General features: G+C 41.8%; 1 protein-coding gene across 1 annotated transcript; it reads left to right on the plus strand.

The window, feature by feature from the left end:
- The first annotated feature begins 3,160 nt into the window (after positions 1-3,160).
- On the plus strand, positions 3,161-12,673 carry LOC113720451 (uncharacterized). Its single transcript, XM_072056220.1, has 2 exons — positions 3,161-4,713; positions 12,667-12,673. Exons 1-2 carry the CDS (start codon positions 3,161-3,163, stop codon positions 12,671-12,673), a joined length of 1,560 nt encoding a protein of 519 aa, XP_071912321.1.
- The last annotated feature ends 12,063 nt before the right edge of the window (positions 12,674-24,736 follow it).

The raw sequence follows: 24,736 nt of genomic DNA on the forward strand, positions 1-24,736 counted from the left end.
ATCGCTGGATTTCTCAATTTGCCGATTCAAGGAACTGCCGTGGTATTGCCGCTAGTATCTAACAAAGCTGAATTTTGCCGTTTCACTGGGTTAAAGGAATCAGTACTACAAGGGGCAGACCAAAATATAGAGGCGAAGTTCTTATTTGATCGATTTGCGCTAAGAGATGGTTTTGAGAGGCATCAAGGGGATTTCTCGTTTACTTCCAAGGAAACGTGGGATCGAAAGAGAGTCTGGGTATACGGTTTAGTCATGACGGGAACCTACTTTTTTCCTAGGAAAGACAAAAAGATAGCCTTCAAGCTCACTAGAATCCTGTATGACTTGTTTCTCGGAATTAATGATAGGCCGTGTTCCATTATTCCTACCATTTTGGCCGACATCTTCATAGCCTGCACTACCTGTCAGAAAGGGAAAAAGTTCTTTTGTGGTTCAAATTTGATCTTACATATATGGGGAATGGAGCATTTCATGAGACGATCGGCTATTTCATCGAGTCTACCAATGTCCGCATACAACTGGATAACCACGCATCACAAGAGAATTAACAGAGACAATCTGCCGTGTAATGCATCTGAGTTTGTGGATTTCTTGAAGAACGTGACCGATCAAAATATTAGATGGGTGTTGGATTGGACCGATTGTACTAAACCCGTTCTTCGCACTCAGGCATCCGAATTCATTCTCCTACTGGGTACTCAAGGGATTACCGCGTACGCCCCAAAAAGGTTTCTCAGACAATTAGGGCGTGTCCAAGAAATACCACCCGTAATTGACATGAGCGAAGTCACCATTATTTTTAACTGGGGAATGTGTCCAAATCAAATCCCTATGAAAGATCGGATTATTGACGCCTGGGTGACGCTATCCGATGACGTGAGTTTTAGATACATCCCGGAGCTCAAGCAGAAGGGTTTGACGACTTCACAATACGAAGACTGGGTAGGAGGATCCGCTGCGCAAGAAATTCAAGATGAGCCAGCTGAGGAGGTGAAAAGGTTAAAGGCCATTGTCGAAGCAAAAGATAGGGAAATTCTGCAGTTAAGTAAGTCTGCCGAAGCATACAAAGGGATGGCCGAGCAAAACAAGCAATTGTATGAAAATGAACAAGGGAAGCGTCAAGAGCTGAAAAGGAAATGTGCAGAATTATATGACCAAACTGAATGTGTTAGAATTTCATATGCTAGGGAAACAAAGGACTCTGTATTAGATAGGTTCAGAAGTTTTGGTAATCTTGTACGGAATCGTCTTCGTGACATGATGTAAATATTGGCAAGTTTATCAATGAAAATGACTTTTCTTTTGCTCTTATTTTGGATTATTGTCAAAAACAGGTTTGTATTACGGGTCCCATTTCGAAGGTGTTGCATCATGCTAGGCCTACCCTTGGCACAAAAAGGGCCCCCCAAATAAGACATGCATCCGAATTGTTTGAATAATTACTAACTCATGTCTTTTTCTTTTTTCTCTTTTTTTGAATAAATTGCAGAAATTCAGTAATCATTGATTTATCTAAAGAAGTCTTTTGCATTCTCCGGTAAATTTCAAAATAGCTTTTCGGAAAAGCCCCATTATTACGCGATCCCGAAGTAAAGCCCAAAGGAATCGTGTAGACATGAGTACTCAACCAGAATCATCTGATAAGGCCGTCGCAACTACCCAGCCGGAAGCTGCAAGTCCTGGGGTTCAGTTGACAGAGTTACTCACAAAATTTGGGGAAATGGCATCGGAAATGGCCGCTCAGAAGAAGTTGATTGATGAGCTCGTTAGTAGCGGAGTGCAACCTGAACCTGTACCCGCCACACAAACACAATCCGAACCATTTGTTATTCCTCCATTTCAAACTACGTTTGAGGGAACTGTAAACCCGCAATATGCTTTTACTCAAAATCCTCCTTTCTACCCTCCTTATGGTCAAGGATTTCAGCCTCAAGACAATCCGACCCTGCATTTGAACCCACCAGTTTTTTATCAGACTGCCGCGGAGCCCGTGGTGCCGGAGCACACTTTTCAAAATAAGCCAGAAATGGGAGAGTCGTCTGCCCAGATTGATATGAAGTTACTTAAACGCTTGGATCGTTTTGATGAATTTATTCGGAAAAGCCAAGGTTTAAGCAAACAAGGGGTGTTGGATTATGATGATTTGTGCCTATTTCCGAACGTACAACTACCGGTGGGGTTCAAGACCCCTAAGTTCAACAAATATGATGGAACGGGTAACCCTAAGACGCACCTGCGTTTGTTTGCTAACAAGTTGGGCAAGCCAGTGGATGACGAGAATTTGCCGTTGAGATTATTTCCAGAAAGCTTAGAAGGGGATGCTCTCGATTGGTATTCCAACCTAAAGCCAGAGGAAGTGAAGACCTGGCTCGATCTGTCCAATGCCTTCATCAGACAATATGAGTATAACTGTGAGCTGGCACCAACCCGAACTACTTTGGAAGGAACGAAGAGGCGACCATCTGAAGATCATAAGACATATGCCAAGAGATGGAGAAAGATAGCTGCGAAAGTGGAGCCTCCGATGACCGAGGATGAAATTATTCGCACATTCATAAAGGCGCATGATCCTCCATATTTCGAAGAAATTTTCCGTATGACTGGTTGTTCATTTGCTGCCATTGTGAATAAATTGGAAGAGTTTGATGACTTTGTAAGAGCCGGGAAAATTGTCAACGTCTCTGCTCTCAAATCCCAGTTGGATGCTTTACAAGGTCAAGGAAGCAATGTGAAAAAGCCGCCGTTCAAAAAGAAGGAGGGGGATGCAACCTTTATTTGGAACCAAAACCCTTCACCCCGACCCCGATACCAACACAATCCAACCTACCAACCACATTACCCTTACTACTCAAACCCGCATCCTGTATATACCACCAACATCCACCACCCTCGACCTCGCCCAAGTTATCCTAACCCACTTTCAGCCCCTTTTCAAATTTCCCAACCAAATCCACCTCAAAACCGACCTCGCCCTCCATATAACCTAAGATTTCCTCCACCAAATAGACCTGTTTACAACCATCCTCAACCTCCTGAACCTTACAACCGACCACCTAGCCGTACATTCACCAATTTAGGCAGGCCTCTGGACCAATTGTATGACCAGTTGAAGGCCGCCGGGAAAATTAGTACAGTACCCCCTCCTACCTACCCATATGGCATGCCCGCGTGGTATAATCCACAAGCTGTCTGTGCTTATCATTCTGGGGCCCCCGGACATGCCACCTTTGATTGCAAGGCGCTTAAGCATAAAATCCAAGATATGGTTGAAGCCGGGGAGATTGTAATCCGGAAAAGGGAGGCGCAAGGGCCGAACGTAAATAGGAACCCTTTACCGGAACATGCCAATATCATTGGGATTATTCTGGATGATACGGAGTATGTGGAACCGGTCAAAGAATTGACAAGGGAAGCTGAAGTGTTTGGGGTCACAGACCAACCCTTTGTCATAGAATTGCCATTTGAAGAGGACGAAAAGCCCTTTGTTTTGGATCTCACGCCAGCGGAGAGTGAGGCTTTGGAGCCAGTAATCATCGAATTCCCGAAGCAGGAGCCTGTTCTGAGTCTGCAACAAGTGCCATGGAATTACAATGAACCTACTGTACAGATTGGGGAAAAGTCAATCGCGAAGGAAGAAGTGTCAGCGGTCACCAGATCAGGGAAAATCGTAAGTCCATTTGAAGCTACCATTCCGATTCAAGCAAATAATTCCGAGCCACCCGCCAAACCAACAATCACTGAGAAGGAAGCCTTGGATTTTCTTAAAAGGCTCCAGAGAAGTGAATACAATGTGATTGAGAAGCTAAGCAAGTCACCTGCCCAGATATCCATGTTGGATTTACTTTTTTCTTCAGATGTGCATAGGGATGCGTTGATCGAGGTATTGACTAAAGCTCAAATCCCTAGGGACATTTCTGTTGATAATTTTTCGCACGTGGTTGGGAGTGTGTTATTCACAAAGCAAATTACTTTTTCTGACGATGAATTGCCGGCGGAAGGCATTGGACATAACAAGGCCCTGTACATAGTTGTTAGGTGCAATGGGAAAAAGCTGCCGAAGGTTTTGATTGATAATGGATCCGCGCTTAATATCTGTCCTTGGAGCACCTTGGAAAAGCTGGGATTGCAAGACATCAAGCTGAGGCCTTCAGGGACCATAGTTCGAGGTTTTGATGGAGCACAAAGAGAGCCAATAGGAGAAGTGGATTTAGTAGTTGAAATGGGACCCGCCCAGTTTCAAATAACCTGCCAAGTCATGCACTTTCCTAGTGTTTACAACGTTTTGCTTGGCAAGCCATGGATTCACAAGTCTGGGGCGGTGCCTTCTTCATTACATCAGTTGTTGAAATTTGTAGTAAATGACAAGCTGATAACTATATTTGCCGAAGAGGATTGCCTTGTAATCATCGATTCCGAGTCCAAAGAAGAGGGTAGCCGAAGCTCCACAGTGACCCCTCATAGCACATCTGATATTGTCTCCGTCAGTTGGATAACAAAAGAGGAGCAAGCTCTATCAAGGGCCAGTGTCATGATGGCTAAGGAGATGATCCGTGGAGGCTATGAATTTGACAAAGGGCTGGGACGAGATCTGCAAGGAATTTTAAAGCCAGTGGAGATTGTGGAGAAAAATGATTCGTTTGGTTTGGGTTTCGGACCGACTGCTAAGGATATCAGAGAAATGAAGGAGCGCAAGAAAGCGGAGAAAGAAGGAAGGCAAAGGGCTCTTGACATTCCACCCCTGCATTATACTTTCCCACGACCAGCCGAGGTGATCATGTCAGAAATCAACCCAGTTGACGAAATTGAAGCTAGTTTGGCCCAATTGTTCGTTGGGGCAACATTTGAAGATAGTGTTCCAGGCGAAGCTGAATTTCCTGACATCCCCGAAGGATCAATTCCCAATTGGACAGCCGAGTTCCTGCCCGTTCGGAAGGAGTTTCGGTAAACTGAAAGGGGTTTATCATTCATGTGAATTCATGAAAAGTTGCATCTGTAAATAGCCAATGAAAACAATTTTACTTTTTGACTAACATTTTCGCATGTAAATATTGTTAAGTTTTCATTTCCATTTGCTTTCAATCAAAGGTTTTATGAAAATGTACAAGTTGTTCTTGTCATGTTGTTTTGTTTATTCATTTGTTTATATCTTCGTTGTATTGCTTGACCATTTGTTTGTTGTATGCTTATTTGCTTATTATCCCACATTCGTTAATTCTTTCAGATGGCCAAAAATAAAATTATTTGACCCTTTGGATATCACAATTCTGGAATTCAATAACGGCAATCTCTATATCACTCATGACTTGGAGGTCTGTGAATCCGAACTCCAAAGCGAGAGTGATAATGAGGAGGTATTCGATTCTTTTGCAAAGGACCTTGAACAATATGAGGAAAAACCAAAACCGAACCTGGAAGAAACAGAAAAGGTTAACATTGGCACTGAGGATGAAGTTAAGGAGGTGCAAATTAGTATTCATTTGAATGAGAGGCAGAAAAAGGAGATGCTTGAATTTTTGACTATGTTCCAAGATGTCTTTGCATGGTCCTATGATGATATGACTGGCATTTCAACTGACGTGGTAGTGCATAGGTTACCCACAGACCCTTCTTTTCCACCCGTAAAGCAAAAACCCAGAAAGTTCAAACCCGATATGAGCCTCAAAATAAAAGAGCAAATTGAAAAACAACTCAAAACCAACATTATCATTGTTTCCCATTACCCAATTTGGCTTTCAAATCCAGTCCCTGTTCCAAAAAAGAATGGAGAGGTGCGAGTTTGCGTTGATTATAGAGACCTTAATAAAGCCAGTCCTAAAGATGATTTCCCTCTACCAAACATTCACATTCTCTTAGACAATACTGCCGGACATGAGATTGAATCCTTTTGCGATTGTTTTGCTGGCTACCACCAAATTTTGATGGCAGAAGAGGATAGGGAGAAAACTGCTTTCATTACCCCTTGGGGTACCTTTTGCTACCGAGTCATGCCTTTCGGTTTAAAGAATGCTGGAGCAACGTATCAGAGGACCATGACAACCTTATTTCATGATATGATCCACCGGGAGATGGAGGTCTACGTGGATGACATCATAATCAAGTCTAAGAGGGCAGAGGACCATTTGGTTGATTTGAAGAAGTTATTCGAAAGATTGCGGAAGTACAATTTGAAGTTAAATCCTGCGAAATGCGCCTTTGGAGCACCTGCGGGTAAGCTGTTGGGATTCATTGTTAGCAAGAAGGGCATAGAAATAGATCCGGCGAAAATCAAAGCAATTCGAGATATGCCAGTGCCGAAAACTCAGAAGGACGTGAAAAGCTTCTTAGGGAAGATCAATTTCATTGGGAGGTTCATCGGCCAACTAACTGCCACATGCGAGCCGTTGTTCAAATTATTGAGAAAGAATGTGCCGTTGTATTGGAATGAGGAGTGCCAACAGGCTTTCGACAAGATTAAAGATTATTTGTTGCATCCACCAGTTTTAGTGCCACCCAAACTGGGCCGACCTTTGATTATGTATTTATCTGTACTCGATGGAGCAGTAGGGTGTGTTCTAGGTCAGCACGATGACTCTGGGAGGAAAGAACAAGCCATTTACTATCTAAGTAAGAAGTTCACACAGTACGAAGCTAATTATTCATTCATTGAGAAAAGCTGTTGTGCATTGGCCTGGGCGGCTCAAAAGTTGAGACACTACTTGTTGAGCCATACCACTTATCTTATTTCCCGATCTGATCCTCTGAAGTTTCTTTTGGAGAAGCCGATGTTAACCGGACGCCTGGCCAAATGGCAGATAATTCTATCAGAGTTCGACATTATTTTCACTTCACAAAAGGCGGTCAAGGGGCAAGCTATAGCTGATCATCTGGCGGAAAATCCAAGGGATGATGATTATCAGCCACTTCATACTTATTTCCCTGATGAGAAAGTTTTATTCGTAGGCGCTACAGATGATATGAGTGAACAAAGCCCTGAATGGAGGCTTTTCTTCGATGGAGCTTCGAATTCCCTCGGAGTTGGAATTGGAACTGTTCTGGTTTCACCCGAAGGGAAACATTACTCTGCCGCTGCCAAATTGCAATTTGCCTGCACAAACAACATGGCTGAATATGAAGCTTGCATTTTTGGTCTCAAAATGGCTTTGGAAATGGAAATCAAAGAGTTGATAGCTTTCAGCGATTCAGATTTGCTTGTACATCAAACCTTGAAACAGTGGATAACCAAAGATTCAAAAATTCTGCCCTACCATTGCAATCTGCTTACTCTGGCCAAGCAATTTCGAAATTTGGAGTTCAGACATCTTCCACGTGCCCGAAACGCATTTGCCGATGCTTTGGCCACTTTAGATTCTATGATCCAATATCCTGATGAATTGAGGATCGAGCCAATTCCGATTCAACTTCAAGACAAACCTGTCCACTGTTGGGTTGTAGACAAGTCCTCCGACAATGTTCCGTGGTATAATGATCTTAAGGAGTTTCTCAAAACAGGATCTTACCCTCTGCATGCTAAGACAAAGGACAAGAATTTTCTGCGTAGAATGGCTTCAAAATTTTTCTTAAATGGAGAAGTGTTATACAAAAGAACCTCAGATTTGAACCTTTTAAGGTGCATTGATGAGGATGAAGCTCAATATATGATGAAAGAAGTGCATAGTGGCGTTTGTGGACCTCACATGAATGGCCATTTGCTAGCGAAGAAAATCATGAGAACCGGATACTTCTGGCTTACTATGGAGCATGATTGTATAGATTTTGTCCGGGGATGTATAAAATGCCAAATGCACGGTGACATTATACGCGCTCCACCCACTGAACTGCATAGCATGACCGCCCCATGGCCCTGTTCAATGTGGGGTATGGACGTGATTGGTACAATCGATCCTCCCGCTTCAAATGGACATCGATTTATATTGGTGGCGATCGAGTACTTTACCAAATGGGTTGAAGCAGAGTCATTCAAACATGTCACGAAGAAGGTAGTGGCCAATTTCCTGAGAGATCACATCATCTGTCGCTTTGGAGTACCCGAAACGCTTATCACGGACAATGCCAAGAATCTGAACAATGACATGGTAGATGGACTATGTGAGCAGTTCAAAATCAAACACCGCAATTCTGCCATTTATAGGCCTCAGATGAATGGAGCTGTAGAAGCCGCAAATAAGAATCTGAAGAAAATTATCCGCAAAATGACAGAAAAGCATCGCGATTGGCATGAAAAGTTGCCTTATGCATTGATGGCGTACCGGACTTCTATTCGGACATCGACTGGGGCAACGCCATATTCACTTATGTATGGGATGGAAGCTGTATTACCAGCTGAGGTTGAAATTCCGTCGCTACGAATCCTTATGGAAGCTAAATTGGAGGAGGCCGATTGGATCAAGCAGCGCCATGAGCAATTGACTTTGATAGATGAGAAGCGATTCAATGCTATCTGTCATGGGCAATGCTATCAAAAACGTGTGGCCCGAGCTTACAACAAAAAAGTCCATCGGCGGGCATTTGAAGAAGGTGATAAGGTACTGAAGCGAATTTTGTCAATGCAAGATGAAGCTAAAGGCAAGTTCGCTCCAAATTGGCAAGGGCCGTTCATTATCCAAAAGGTATTACCTGGCGGAGCTCTTATTTTGGCGGAAATGGATGGACGGGTTTTCCCTCAACCCATCAACTCAGATATGTGCAAAAAGTTTTTCATTTGATCATGCAAATTTTCTTTAGAAATTCATGCAAATGGCGAAATGCAAGTCAGGCCATCTTCTTTTACACTAAAAACATTTTATCTCTACTTGTCCCCTTTGAGCCATCAGAATTGACAAATTTCATTTGATAACCCTTGAGAATTGCAAACCCCACACTGGGGTAAATTTGTTTCGAAAAAAAAAAAAAAAAAAGAAGAAAACCCTATACTGGGGCAAATTTAGTTTTCAAAGAAAAATGCAAAAAGTGAGGAAAATACAATGAAAAATGCAAAGAGAGAAAATCTGATCAAACTGGGGCAAATTTTCCTCAGTTTCGGAGTTGTTTTCAAAAGGGTGCAATCTCAAGTTATTTCACCCCTCGTATCAAATCTGCTTTCAAGCCTTAACCTTTCTTGAAAAACACCCCACCGGACCTCATTACAAAAGCCCAAAGTCCTGGTTTTCATCACTTGCTGCATTTCTATTAGGAAATTTGTTAATCAACTGGCAGGTGATGTCTATAATGCTTTCGCCTAATCTCACAAGGGAAATGCATTCTACTGATGCCAGAAATCTTCAATTCATATTTCTGAGTCGATAATGGTCGAGATATTTCATGGTTCTCTAGGTGAAAACCCGAAAGGGCGCCTCGAAAGAAAAAAGAAAGAAAAAAAAAAACAACAAAAAGGGTGGGGGCAACCTTGGTGAAAACCCGAAAGGGCGCCAAGGTAGGTTTTCTCAACAGACAAGCTCAAGAAGGAACAGCCGGTGACCTGGTTCATTTGGGGTTTTCCTCATATTTGTGATACTTCTGCCAATATCGGATTCCGAAGAGAAAATATCCAAAGTTTTGAATATGATATTCGTTGGTTAAATTTGTATTTGTTCTTTACAAATATTCTTTTGCAAAATGTATCTTTATAAACCTCTTGGTTATTCTCAAATTATTTGTGTGTGAATGCTTATGATTGTCTACATTCTTTTGCATGCTCATCTTTGCCTAACATAGGAAATCATCTTGCATATACTAATTTTCATGCATCATTCTTTCACCATTAAATTCAAATGAATGATAAACCCTGAGGTTTGTGCAAAAATAGGGGATTCAATCATCAGTTACAGGGAGTAACATACAACAAAGCTACCACCTGGATTGGGTGACGTGGTAAATCTGCATTTTATCAGTCTCAGAAATTGAAAGGTTTAAGGCAGACGCCGCCGAGCCGAAATAAAAGCATCACAAGACTCATGTTTACACGACTCTCAAGGCAAACCGGATCAAATAATGGTGGCAAGCCCATTATTTCTTTTTTTTTTTTTTTTGCAGGAATGTTGCATTTACAAACAAAAGCAGCCACTCTCTTTTTGGCACCTAAACCGATGTCAGACAAAAGCTTCCCAGTAAACAAGGATCGATGTTATTTGCAAGACTCGATCATAAGAAACAGCATCAGCTATCGTTTCAGTCACAGAAATCCAAATTTCCCTCTTGGTACAAAAGTTGAAATATTCTCAGGTAAAAAAAAAAAAAAAAAAAAAAACTCAATTCATTGTTTAAACTTCCCCAGTGAAGTCCCCTTTTAAATCCCTGTTCGGGCCAGTCCCGTTTTAAATCCCTGTTCGGGCCAGTCCCGTTTTAAATTCCTGTTCGGGCCAGTCCCGTTTTAAATCCCTGTTCGGGCCAGTCCCGTTTTAAAATTCCTGTTCGGGCCAGTCCCGTTTTAAATCCCTGTTCGGGCCAGTCCCGTTTTAAAATTCCTGTTCGGGCCAGTCCCGTTTTAAATCCCTGTTCGGGTCAGTCCCGTTTTAAAATTCCTGTTCGGGCTAGTCCCGTTTTAAATTCCTGTTCGGGTCAGTCCCGTTTTAAATTCCTGTTCGGGTCAGTCCCGTTTTAAATTCCTTGTTCGGGTCAGTCCCGTTTTAAATCCCTGTTCGGGTCAGTCCCGTTTTAAAATTCCTGTTCGGGCCAGTCCCGTTTTAAATTCCTGTTCGGGTCAGTCCCGTTTTAAATTCCTGTTCGGGTCAGTCCCGTTTTAAATTCCTGTTCGGATCAGTCCCGTTTTAAATTCCTGTTCGGGTCAGTCCCGTTTTTTTAAAAGTCCTGTCCGTTCAAATCATTCTGCAGCCGAATAACACAGGTAAGTATTTGGTGTCTACTTCTTTGTCTCAAGTTTTTTCAAAACTCAAACAAAGAGGGGCAAACTGTAGACACCAAATTTTTAAATAATTTGTATGTTGCATCTAATTCATGATTTTGTTTTAGATTGTCTGCATTTTAGTTGTTACCTTTTTATTTGTCTTTTATTTGCTAATTATTTGTCATATTAATTTTGTTCACGTTTTAGTTTTAGTTTTAGTTTTAAGTTTTAACGTAAAATTTGTGAAAAAAGAAAAGAAAAGAAAAGAGGAAATTGATGAAAAATGGAAAATTGTGCTTTGTGGATTCTAGTTTATTTAGATTTAGTTTCTATTCAATAAATCAAAAAAAAATTTAAAAAAAAATCAAAAAATCAAAAAATCACAATTCTATTTCTGCCGGTTCCATTTTCCACTTCTCAACCTAGCACCTTCCATTGTTATTGCCGACTCCACTCCACTCCACTCCACTCCCAATACCTCAATATATACATCCCACTACGCTATATCATTGCCAGTTCACTACAATCATTATCACTGACCATAACATTTTTATTTTCAATTGTTCCTATGCCGGGAGCTGTGAAGTGATCAGCTTCTTTGGAAATAACGACGAGAGAGAGAGAGGTGAGGACTTAGCTTATCTTCCAGCCTCACTTCAAGACCAACCGAGAGAGGGAGAGAGAAAACCGAGAAGGGAGCTGCGGCTGAAATCTGGAACTTGGAGAAGGAATTTCGGGCAATAAGGAAGGAAAGGGAAAAGAAGAGGAGCTTGGGCAAAGGAGTCGAATCTTCCAGTCAGCACCCGAATCCATCACCGCCACCTGAAAGTAATTTCACGAAGCAAGAGCACGGTAAGTTTTTTCTTTTCCTCTCTTTAAATTTCAGTTCTTGTCAAGTTTTTTTTGAAGGGGGATTGCCGTGGTTCCCGTTAGTGCAATTTGTTGTTAATTGACCTCAATTTTTGAATGTGCATGCCGTATATGAAAATTGGACTGAAATGCTTGTTTTCCGAAGAATTTTTGGGCTGATTGTAACTTCAACTGAAAGAGGATTCGGTGAATTTTCTAATGCCCTTAACCTGTTTGAAGAAATGCCTGATAGAAAACGTTGAGTCAAAGCGGCAAAAATTAATGAATCTTGTGCGTGTCTGTGTGTGAGATGCGGCAAAGAGATGTTCATGTTCAGACGCTTCTCTCTTGTTTTCATTTCTGTTCTGTTTGTTAGCCTTTCCCTCGTAGGAACTGGAGTTCCATTTAGAATTGGGAATGATCGAGTTTCTTTGTATGGACTTGTGCTAGTTGTATTTCTCTTTTGGAAATGAGCACTAGTTGAAATTTGTTGCTGTTTTTGTCTGTAAAAGAAAGCTGAATTGGAAGCTAACGTTTTGATTGTTCGGAGAAGATGATTAATCATTTGATTTTGCAGTTCCAGTCCCCTAACTTTTGAGTATTTTTATAATGGCCTGAATGATTTGCTTTTTCTTGCAAGTAGGTCATGAATTGATTTCAAATTGACCTCTGACCTTTGATGAAATCACATGCAAGCCCACATAACTTCCAGATCTTGTTCACTTAAGTCATGATTTAATCATAAATTGACCCCTGGACGTTATTTTTTCTTTAATTTCGGCCCCTGAACCATGAGCAATCTTATCACAGCCCGGCTGATTTGATTAATCCCTCAATTAGGTCCCTACTTTTGTTTTGTTTGAGCCTCTCAAGTCCCCCCCTTATTTTGATATGACCCGAAAAATTGGAAAAAAGTAAATTTGTTTCTCCCTTTTAGATTTCAATCATCTTCTAATATGCATGAGTAGTCTCTTAACTAGATTAATTCTTGTTTGTAGGTTATGATTGTGGTTTAATAATTTTATTTGATTTTATCATGTTGGGTTTTAGTGAAATGTGTGATTTGGGTTGAAAGGTTCTTTTGACTTGGGTTTAAGGGATTTGGTTTAGATTATTTTGTTGGGTTTCTTGTTGGGCCTAAGAGGGTTAAAATTCAAAGCTTTTGGTTGGGTTTTAGGATTGGGTTGTTGATTAATTTGGTTGGGTTTTACTTGATAAATAATAGGCTGGCCCATTTATTTTTTGTTTCGGACTTCCGTTGGGCTGAAGGGTTAAAGCCCATCGGTCCTGTTGGATTATTCTTGGGGTCAAAATAATATACTAGCCCACTTGTTTTTCCTTGGACTCCCGATTGGGCCAAGTGATTTTGGCCCAAGAAAGGTGACAATGGCCTGTTTTAAGCAATCTGATAACTGGATTTGCAAACCAGTCCCTGGATTTCTTTTTAACTATACTGTGGCCCTAGACATTTTCAATTTCATTCAATTGGGTCCTTACTTTAATTGCAAATAGGTCCCTGAACTTTATTTTTCTTTAATTTTGACCTCAAAATTTTGACAATCTTTACAATCAGGTCCTCTCTTCTCTTGACTTCTTAAATGTGGGTTGTTTGACATGATTTAATTGATTCAAATTCATGCTTATTTTTTTATCCTTCGTGATTATTTGTCAAATAAATTGGTACCTTGACCTTTTTATTGTTTTGAAGCTAATATCTCATTTACTCGATTTCCATTTCAAGGGAGGTACACTCTATCCCTCATTTGCACTTCATTTGACCCTACGTGCTCCTACGTGTTATGTGAATATGCATGTCTATTTCGCTTTCCTTGCCTTTCCTTAATTCCTTGCACTTATTTCATTTACTTTTGCTTTTTATTTAAGTTATTCATTATGGGGTATGTGTACACCTCTTGGCTTGTAATAGATAGGGCTTGGCGAGCAATTTCATTTAAGTCTCATTATGGGGTATGTGTACACCTCTTGGCTTGTAATAGATAGGGCTTGGAGGAGCATTCGATGAAGACCTATCGAAGACGTGTGCCTAGCTAGCAAATGTAATAGTTAGGGCTTTAATTGCCTTATGTGTCTTGCCTGCTTAGTTGTTACATGTTAATTTGCTTTGTTAGGGCCTTGCATCTAGTCGAGCATGCTAAATGTTATGTGCTACGTGTTTACGAGTGTTTGGCATGTCTACTCGCTTTCCATAACCATGAATGAATGTGATGGATGAATGTACGTTTCCGCTAGTCCAACGCTAGTCGGAATTCATAGATGGGCTAGTCCAACGCTAGACTCTTAGGATTTTTCCTTTGTTTTTCGATAGTGCATATTTGCATGTTCACTACATGTCATGCATTTTTTTTAGTTTTATCATTTTGCATGCCTCTCGACCCCCTTTTCCCTCCATTTTAGGATTTTTGCATTTCATGCTAGTTATAGGGTTCATTTGCTTGAGAGTCCCCTTAAATATGGGATATAGACGAGTGTGGCTTTTTCTAAGCCTTAGCACGCTTGTATTCCCTCTATAAAAGGGTAAATTGAGTCACGATTTAGGTCTCCCCGTACCCAATATGCATGCATTCCCTAGGCTCATGCATTCTAAATCCACTCTATCATTACGCTTTCACTTTTCATTCCATTTGCACACATACACCTTTTATCCCTTCACTTGCACACGAACACTTTTGTTCCATTTTGCACACGTGCACCTTTATGTTTCTTCACTCGCACACGAACACTCTTATCATCACTTGCACACATGCACTTCATATTATCATTTCACATACCGTACCTTGCCCACTCACGTGCACATTTTCCTTTACATATTTATTGTTTTTTTTATTACTTTTTCAAAACTCATGTCCTCACATTACATACATGCATTCCATTCATTTGCATCCCACTCGCATTATTCGTGACTTCTTCAAAGGATCGTCATTGGGCTTCACAATTAATGTGATTGGCACCACTCAACCTTTGAAGAGAAATTTCCCCCAATACCCCTAGGTCTAGGGTTTGCATTCATGTAGTACATCCAAATGTAATAAATTCTTTGATTAAAACAAGAAAATCTTTGATTAAATCAAGCAACTAGCCTTGGCTAGGTCGAAGGGGTGCCTTGGATTTTATCCTTGCCTTCCCCTTCGTCAAATGTGACTCCCGAACCTTTTTCGTTGGTTTACGTGGACTAGGAGTCGTTTAAAAGGGGTTTCTTACTACTTTTTCCTATTTTTCTTTAAAAATTCATTTTTAGGTGACTTGGTACACCTTAACTCATTACCAAGTGGCGACTCCGATTTTTTATTTCAAAAAACCCTTTTTAAACTATAATTTTGGGTCAAATCGTCGCATTCTCAAACCCCCATTTAGACCCATTTTTCTTTTAAATCACAATTCATTTTCCAAATCACAAATTGAATCAAAAAATACATTTTTAAACCATTTATTTATTTTATCAAAAAATGGGGCGCGACAGTTGGCGACTCCACTGGGGACATTCGAGAGTCTGAGCAATTTTGATTTAATCAATCTTTTTCTTCTTTTAATCTTTTCATATATCACATTTGGGTGTTTAGGATTGCATTTTTCCTTTTATTAGGATTTTTGCATTTCACGCGTATCCAACTACTCCCTCACTCACGAATGTATGATTGGTTGATTGAATGTATGTTTACTTGCTTACCTCGCGCTCGCATTGCATTTGGGGGGGTGTGTCACCTTAGAGCCTCGCGTTGGTTCTTGATCCCTCCCCTCCAAACGAGCACTAGCATACGCGCATACGCTTTAATTATTTTTACCCTTCATTTATTTTCCTTTTAGTGGCTTGTCACGCCACTCCACCCTATTAGGATTTTAGGCGACCCACTTGGACATGTGATCGTATCACGACGTGTGCGTAGCATGATCCGAGGGGTCACTCGATCTTCCGCTTTAAACTTTAGGTTGATAACCTATTAGTTTTTAGTCGAAGGTTGAGGATTTTTTTTAGATTTGCCCAGACGGGTAGCCGTAACACGACGTGTGCGTAGCAACGTCTGGGGAATCGCTCGAGCCACCGACAAGGAACCTTGGGAGTGATGACCCTTGGTTTCCAAGTCTGAAGGCTCGGGGACCTATGACTTATTGAGTCTAGATGCATTAGTGAACCCTAACCTCATGCATCCATTTTAGCTTGCCTAGGGTAGAGTCGACCTTACCCTATTAGGGACACTATTCACGAGGGGAGGGGTCCAACCCCTTTCTTCTTTTTATTGCTTTATTCCCTTGTGTTGATTTCGTTGTTACAATGTGTTATGTGTATTTATCGGACTGAGCTAACTTTTCTTGGTTTTGTGCCCCCATTGCATTCACAAACATTAGCAAATAAGAGGTCTGGCATGATCCTCTTTTAGGACCTACCCTTATAGATAGGCTATTGCACGTTTAGAAATTTCGGTATATTTTGTTCATAAATTAATGTCATACCATTTTAGGCTTACCCTGGCAAACAAAGGGCTCCTTAGGTCACGTCTCATTTCAAATCGCATTTTTCCCTGCTTTGATAAAAATGGCATCATGCATAAGCCTTAGAAAGGGAATGCCACTTAGGGAATCCCGCATTAGGGACAAGCCAACCTAAATCCCATGGGTATTTAACTCAATTTTTGGGATTTGCACGTTTAAATTCCTGTTAACCAGAGAAATGGGACCTGTAGGTAAGGTATTTAACTCCGGTTTTGGTTTCTAGATGGAGAGCCCTCGCCGAGTGCAACAGATGTTAGTAGTGCCGCCGGAGGTACAAAGATGGCCCACGTTACTCTCACCCAATGAGGTTAACCAAATAGCCGATCGATTAGGACACATCGGGGATTTCAAGGACATTAAGTCCGATGGATATTTGGTAGAAGCTTTGGTGCATCTATGGGACCCCATTTGTTCTGCTTTTAGACTTGGAAAAAGGGAGATGACCATAACAATTGAGGAAATCGCTGGATTTCTCAATTTGCCGATTCAAGGAACTGCCGTGGTATTGCCGCTAGTATCTAACAAAGCTGAATTTTGCCGTTTCACTGGGTTAAAGGAATCAGTACTACAAGGGGCAGACCAAAATATAGAGGCGAAGTTCTTATTTGATCGATTTGCGCTAAGAGATGGTTTTGAGAGGCATCAAGGGGATTTCTCGTTTACTTCCAAGGAAACGTGGGATCGAAAGAGAGTCTGGGTATACGGTTTAGTCATGACGGGAACCTACTTTTTTCCTAGGAAAGACAAAAAGATAGCCTTCAAGCTCACTAGAATCCTGTATGACTTGTTTCTCGGAATTAATGATAGGCCGTGTTCCATTATTCCTACCATTTTGGCCGACATCTTCATAGCCTGCACTACCTGTCAGAAAGGGAAAAAGTTCTTTTGTGGTTCAAATTTGATCTTACATATATGGGGAATGGAGCATTTCATGAGACGATCGGCTATTTCATCGAGTCTACCAATGTCCGCATACAACTGGATAACCACGCATCACAAGAGAATTAACAGAGACAATCTGCCGTGTAATGCATCTGAGTTTGTGGATTTCTTGAAGAACGTGACCGATCAAAATATTAGATGGGTGTTGGATTGGACCGATTGTACTAAACCCGTTCTTCGCACTCAGGCATCCGAATTCATTCTCCTACTGGGTACTCAAGGGATTACCGCGTACGCCCCAAAAAGGTTTCTCAGACAATTAGGGCGTGTCCAAGAAATACCACCCGTAATTGACATGAGCGAAGTCACCATTATTTTTAACTGGGGAATGTGTCCAAATCAAATCCCTATGAAAGATCGGATTATTGACGCCTGGGTGACGCTATCCGATGACGTGAGTTTTAGATACATCCCGGAGCTCAAGCAGAAGGGTTTGACGACTTCACAATACGAAGACTGGGTAGGAGGATCCGCTGCGCAAGAAATTCAAGATGAGCCAGCTGAGGAGGTGAAAAGGTTAAAGGCCATTGTCGAAGCAAAAGATAGGGAAATTCTGCAGTTAAGTAAGTCTGCCGAAGCATACAAAGGGATGGCCGAGCAAAACAAGCAATTGTATGAAAATGAACAAGGAAAGCGTCAAGAGCTGAAAAGGAAATGTGCAGAATTATATGACCAAACTGAATGTGTTAGAATTTCATATGCTAGGGAAACAAAGGACTCTGTATTAGATAGGTTCAGAAGTTTTGGTAATCTTGTACGGAATCGTCTTCGTGACATGATGTAAATATTGGCAAGTTTATCAATGAAAATGACTTTTCTTTTGCTCTTATTTTGGATTATTGTCAAAAACAGGTTTGTATTACGGGTCCCATTTCGAAGGTGTTGCATCATGCTAGGCCTACCCTTGGCACAAAAAGGGCCCCCCAAATAAGACATGCATCCGAATTGTTTGAATAATTACTAACTCATGTCTTTTTCTTTTTTCTCTTTTTTTGAATAAATTGCAGAAATTCAGTAATCATTGATTTATCTAAAGAAGTCTTTTGCATTCTCAGGTAAATTTCAAAATAGCTTTTCGGAAAAGCCCCATTATTACGCGATCCCGAAGTAAAGCCCAAAGGAATCGTGTAGACATGAGTACTCAACCAGAATCATCTGATAAGGCCGTCGCAACTACCCAGCCGGAAGCTGCAAGTCCTGGGGTTCAGTTGACAGAGTTACTCACAAAATTTGGGGAAATGGCATCGGAAATGGCCGCTCAGAAGAAGTTGATTGATGAGCTCGTTAGTAGCGGAGTGCAACCTGAACCTGTACCCGCCACACAAACACAATCCGAACCATTTGTTATTCCTCCATTTCAAACTACGTTTGAGGGAACTGTAAACCCGCAATATGCTTTTACTCAAAATCCTCCTTTCTACCCTCCTTATGGTCAAGGATTTCAGCCTCAAGACAATCCGACCCTGCATTTGAACCCACCAGTTTTTTATCAGACTACCGCGGAGCCCGTGGTGCCGGAGCACACTTTTCAAAATAAGCCAGAAATGGGAGAGTCGTCTGCCCAGATTGATATGAAGTTACTTAAACGCTTGGATCGTTTTGATGAATTTATTCGGAAAAGCCAAGGTTTAAGCAAACAAGGGGTGTTGGATTATGATGATTTGTGCCTATTTCCGAACGTACAACTACCGGTGGGGTTCAAGACCCCTAAGTTCAACAAATATGATGGAACGGGTAACCCTAAGACGCACCTGCGTTTGTTTGCTAACAAGTTGGGCAAGCCAGTGGATGACGAGAATTTGCCGTTGAGATTATTTCCAGAAAGCTTAGAAGGGGATGCTCTCGATTGGTATTCCAACCTAAAGCCAGAGGAAGTGAAGACCTGGCTCGATCTGTCCAATGCCTTCATCAGACAATATGAGTATAACTGTGAGCTGGCACCAACCCGAACTACTTTGGAAGGAACGAAGAGGCGACCATCTGAAGATCATAAGACATATGCCAAGAGATGGAGAAAGATAGCTGCGAAAGTGGAGCCTCCGATGACCGAGGATGAAATTATTCGCACATTCATAAAGGCGCATGATCCTCCATATTTCGAAGAAATTTTCCGTATGACTGGTTGTTCATTTGCTGCCATTGTGAATAAATTGGAAGAGTTTGATGACTTTGTAAGAGCCGGGAAAATTGTCAACGTCTCTGCTCTCAAATCCCAGTTGGATGCTTTACAAGGTCAAGGAAGCAATGTGAAAAAGCCGCCGTTCAAAAAGAAGGAGGGGGATGCAACCTTTATTTGGAACCAAAACCCTTCACCCCGACCCCGATACCAACACAATCCAACCTACCAACCACATTACCCTTACTACTCAAACCCGCATCCTGTATATACCACCAACATCCACCACCCTCGACCTCGCCCAAGTTATCCTAACCCACTTTCAGCCCCTTTTCAAATTTCCCAACCAAATCCACCTCAAAACCGACCTCGCCCTCCATATAACCTAAGATTTCCTCCACCAAATAGACCTGTTTACAACCATCCTCAACCTCCTGAACCTTACAACCGACCACCTAGCCGTACATTCACCAATTTAGGCAGGCCTCTGGACCAATTGTATGACCAGTTGAAGGCCGCCGGGAAAATTAGTACAGTACCCCCTCCTACCTACCCATATGGCATGCCCGCGTGGTATAATCCACAAGCTGTCTGTGCTTATCATTCTGGGGCCCCCGGACATGCCACCTTTGATTGCAAGGCGCTTAAGCATAAAATCCAAGATATGGTTGAAGCCGGGGAGATTGTAATCCGGAAAAGGGAGGCGCAAGGGCCGAACGTAAATAGGAACCCTTTACCGGAACATGCCAATATCATTGGGGTTATTCTGGATGATACGGAGTATGTGGAACCGGTCAAAGAATTGACAAGGGAAGCTGAAGTGTTTGGGGTCACAGACCAACCCTTTGTCATAGAATTGCCATTTGAAGAGGACGAAAAGCCCTTTGTTTTGGATCTCACGCCAGCGGAGAGTGAGGCTTTGGAGCCAGTAATCATCGAATTCCCGAAGCAGGAGCCTGTTCTGAGTCTGCAACAAGTGCCATGGAATTACAATGAACCTACTGTACAGATTGGGGAAAAGTCAATCGCGAAGGAAGAAGTGTCAGTGGTCACCAGATCAGGGAAAATCGTAAGTCCATTTGAAGCTACCATTCCGATTCAAGCAAATAATTCCGAGCCACCCGCCAAACCAACAATCACTGAGAAGGAAGCCTTGGATTTTCTTAAAAGGCTCCAGAGAAGTGAATACAATGTGATTGAGAAGCTAAGCAAGTCACCTGCCCAGATATCCATGTTGGATTTACTTTTTTCTTCAGATGTGCATAGGGATGCGTTGATCGAGGTATTGACTAAAGCTCAAATCCCTAGGGACATTTCTGTTGATAATTTTTCGCACGTGGTTGGGAGTGTGTTATTCACCAAGCAAATTACTTTTTCTGACGATGAATTGCCGGCGGAAGGCATTGGACATAACAAGGCCCTGTACATAGTTGTTAGGTGCAATGGGAAAAGGCTGCCGAAGGTTTTGATTGATAATGGATCCGCGCTTAATATCTGTCCTTGGAGCACCTTGGAAAAGCTGGGATTGCAAGACATCAAGCTGAGGCCTTCAGGGACCATAGTTCGAGGTTTTGATGGAGCACAAAGAGAGCCAATAGGAGAAGTGGATTTAGTAGTTGAAATGGGACCCGCCCAGTTTCAAATAACCTGCCAAGTCATGCACTTTCCTAGTGTTTACAACGTTTTGCTTGGCAGGCCATGGATTCACAAGTCTGGGGCGGTGCCTTCTTCATTACATCAGTTGTTGAAATTTGTAGTAAATGACAAGCTGATAACTATATTTGCCGAAGAGGATTGCCTTGTAATCATCGATTCCGAGTCCAAAGAAGAGGGTAGCCGAAGCTCCACAGTGACCCCTCATAGCACATCTGATATTGTCTCCGTCAGTTGGATAACAAAGGAGGAGCAAGCTCTATCAAGGGCCAGTGTCATGATGGCTAAGGAGATGATCCGTGGAGGCTATGAATTTGACAAAGGGCTGGGACGAGATCTGCAAGGAATTTTAAAGCCAGTGGAGATTGTGGAGAAAAATGATTCGTTTGGTTTGGGTTTCCGACCGACTGCTAAGGATATCAGAGAAATGAAGGAGCGCAAGAAAGCGGAGAAAGAAGGAAGGCAAAGGGCTCTTGACATTCCACCCCTGCATTATACTTTCCCACGACCAGCCGAGGTGATCATGTCAGAAATCAACCCAGTTGACGAAATTGAAGCTAGTTTGGCCCAATTGTTCGTTGGGGCAACATTTGAAGATAGTGTTCCAGGCGAAGCTGAATTTCCTGACATCCCCGAAGGATCAATTCCCAATTGGACAGCCGAGTTCCTGCCCGTTCGGAAGGAGTTTCGGTAAACTGAAAGGGGTTTATCATTCATGTGAATTCATGAAAAGTTGCATCTGTAAATAGCCAATGAAAACAATTTTACTTTTTGACTAACATTTTCGCATGTAAATATTGTTAAGTTTTCATTTCCATTTGCTTTCAATCAAAGGTTTTATGAAAATGTACAAGTTGTTCTTGTCATGTTGTTTTGTTTATTCATTTGTTTATATCTTCGTTGTATTGCTTGACCATTTGTTTGTTGTATGCTTATTTGCTTATTATCCCACATTCGTTAATTCTTTCAGATGGCCAAAAATAAAATTATTTGACCCTTTGGATATCACAATTCTGGAATTCAATAACGGCAATCTCTATATCACTCATGACTTGGAGGTCTGTGAATCCGAACTCCAAAGCGAGAGTGATAATGAGGAGGTATTCGATTCTTTTGCAAAGGACCTTGAACAATATGAGGAAAAACCAAAACCGAACCTGGAAGAAACAGAAAAGGTTAACATTGGCACTGAGGATGAAGTTAAGGAGGTGCAAATTAGTATTCATTTGAATGAGAGGCAGAAAAAGGAGATGCTTGAATTTTTGACTATGTTCCAAGATGTCTTTGCATGGTCCTATGATGATATGACTGGCATTTCAACTGACGTGGTAGTGCATAGGTTACCCACAGACCCTTCTTTTCCACCCGTAAAGCAAAAACCCAGAAAGTTCAAACCCGATATGAGCCTCAAAATAAAAGAGCAAATTGAAAAACAACTCAAAACCAACATTATCATTGTTTCCCATTACCCAATTTGGCTTTCAAATCCAGTCCCTGTTCCAAAAAAGAATGGAGAGGTGCGAGTTTGCGTTGATTATAGAGACCTTAATAAAGCCAGTCCTAAAGATGATTTCCCTCTACCAAACATTCACATTCTCTTAGACAATACTGCCGGACATGAGATTGAATCCTTTTGCGATTGTTTTGCTGGCTACCACCAAATTTTGATGGCAGAAGAGGATAGGGAGAAAACTGCTTTCATTACCCCTTGGGGTACCTTTTGCTACCGAGTCATGCCTTTCGGTTTAAAGAATGCAGGAGCAACGTATCAGAGGACCATGACAACCTTATTTCATGATATGATCCACCGGGAGATGGAGGTCTACGTGGATGACATCATAATCAAGTCTAAGAGGGCAGAGGACCATTTGGTTGATTTGAAGAAGTTATTCGAAAGATTGCGGAAGTACAATTTGAAGTTAAATCCTGCGAAATGCGCCTTTGGAGCACCTGCGGGTAAGCTGTTGGGATTCATTGTTAGCAAGAAGGGCATAGAAATAGATCCGGCGAAAATCAAAGCAATTCGAGATATGCCAGTGCCGAAAACTCAGAAGGACGTGAAAAGCTTCTTAGGGAAGATCAATTTCATTGGGAGGTTCATCGGCCAACTAACTGCCACATGCGAGCCGTTGTTCAAATTATTGAGAAAGAATGTGCCGTTGTATTGGAATGAGGAGTGCCAACAGGCTTTCGACAAGATTAAAGATTATTTGTTGCATCCACCAGTTTTAGTGCCACCCAAACTGGGCCGACCTTTGATTATGTATTTATCTGTACTCGATGGAGCAGTAGGGTGTGTTCTAGGTCAGCACGATGACTCTGGGAGGAAAGAACAAGCCATTTACTATCTAAGTAAGAAGTTCACACAGTACGAAGCTAATTATTCATTCATTGAGAAAAGCTGTTGTGCATTGGCCTGGGCGGCTCAAAAGTTGAGACACTACTTGTTGAGCCATACCACTTATCTTATTTCCCGATCTGATCCTCTGAAGTTTCTTTTGGAGAAGCCGATGTTAACCGGACGCCTGGCCAAATGGCAGATAATTCTATCAGAGTTCGACATTATTTTCACTTCACAAAAGGCGGTCAAGGGGCAAGCTATAGCTGATCATCTGGCGGAAAATCCAAGGGATGATGATTATCAGCCACTTCATACTTATTTCCCTGATGAGAAAGTTTTATTCGTAGGCGCTACAGATGATATGAGTGAACAAAGCCCTGAATGGAGGCTTTTCTTCGATGGAGCTTCGAATTCCCTCGGAGTTGGAATTGGAACTGTTCTGGTTTCACCCGAAGGGAAACATTACTCTGCCGCTGCCAAATTGCAATTTGCCTGCACAAACAACATGGCTGAATATGAAGCTTGCATTTTTGGTCTCAAAATGGCTTTGGAAATGGAAATCAAAGAGTTGATAGCTTTCAGCGATTCAGATTTGCTTGTACATCAAACCTTGAAACAGTGGATAACCAAAGATTCAAAAATTCTGCCCTACCATTGCAATCTGCTTACTCTGGCCAAGCAATTTCGAAATTTGGAGTTCAGACATCTTCCACGTGCCCGAAACGCATTTGCCGATGCTTTGGCCACTTTAGATTCTATGATCCAATATCCTGATGAATTGAGGATCGAGCCAATTCCGATTCAACTTCAAGACAAACCTGTCCACTGTTGGGTTGTAGACAAGTCCTCCGACAATGTTCCGTGGTATAATGATCTTAAGGAGTTTCTCAAAACAGGATCTTACCCTCTGCATGCTAAGACAAAGGACAAGAATTTTCTGCGTAGAATGGCTTCAAAATTTTTCTTAAATGGAGAAGTGTTATACAAAAGAACCTCAGATTTGAACCTTTTAAGGTGCATTGATGAGGATGAAGCTCAATATATGATGAAAGAAGTGCATAGTGGCGTTTGTGGACCTCACATGAATGGCCATTTGCTAGCGAAGAAAATCATGAGAACCGGATACTTCTGGCTTACTATGGAGCATGATTGTATAGATTTTGTCCGGGGATGTATAAAATGCCAAATGCACGGTGACATTATACGCGCTCCACCCACTGAACTGCATAGCATGACCGCCCCATGGCCCTGTTCAATGTGGGGTATGGACGTGATTGGTACAATCGATCCTCCCGCTTCAAATGGACATCGATTTATATTGGTGGCGATCGAGTACTTTACCAAATGGGTTGAAGCAGAGTCATTCAAACATGTCACGAAGAAGGTAGTGGCCAATTTCCTGAGAGATCACATCATCTGTCGCTTTGGAGTACCCGAAACGCTTATCACGGACAATGCCAAGAATCTGAACAATGACATGGTAGATGGACTATGTGAGCAGTTCAAAATC

Source organism: Coffea arabica, chromosome 6e, assembly GCF_036785885.1.
Source record: "Coffea arabica cultivar ET-39 chromosome 6e, Coffea Arabica ET-39 HiFi, whole genome shotgun sequence".
Lineage (NCBI taxonomy): Eukaryota > Viridiplantae > Streptophyta > Magnoliopsida > Gentianales > Rubiaceae > Coffea > Coffea arabica.

Coding starts and splice junctions, on each gene's coding strand:
- LOC113720451 (XM_072056220.1), top strand. CDS start 3,161: ATGCCCGCGTGGTATAATCCACAAGCTGTCTGTGCTTATCATTCTGGG.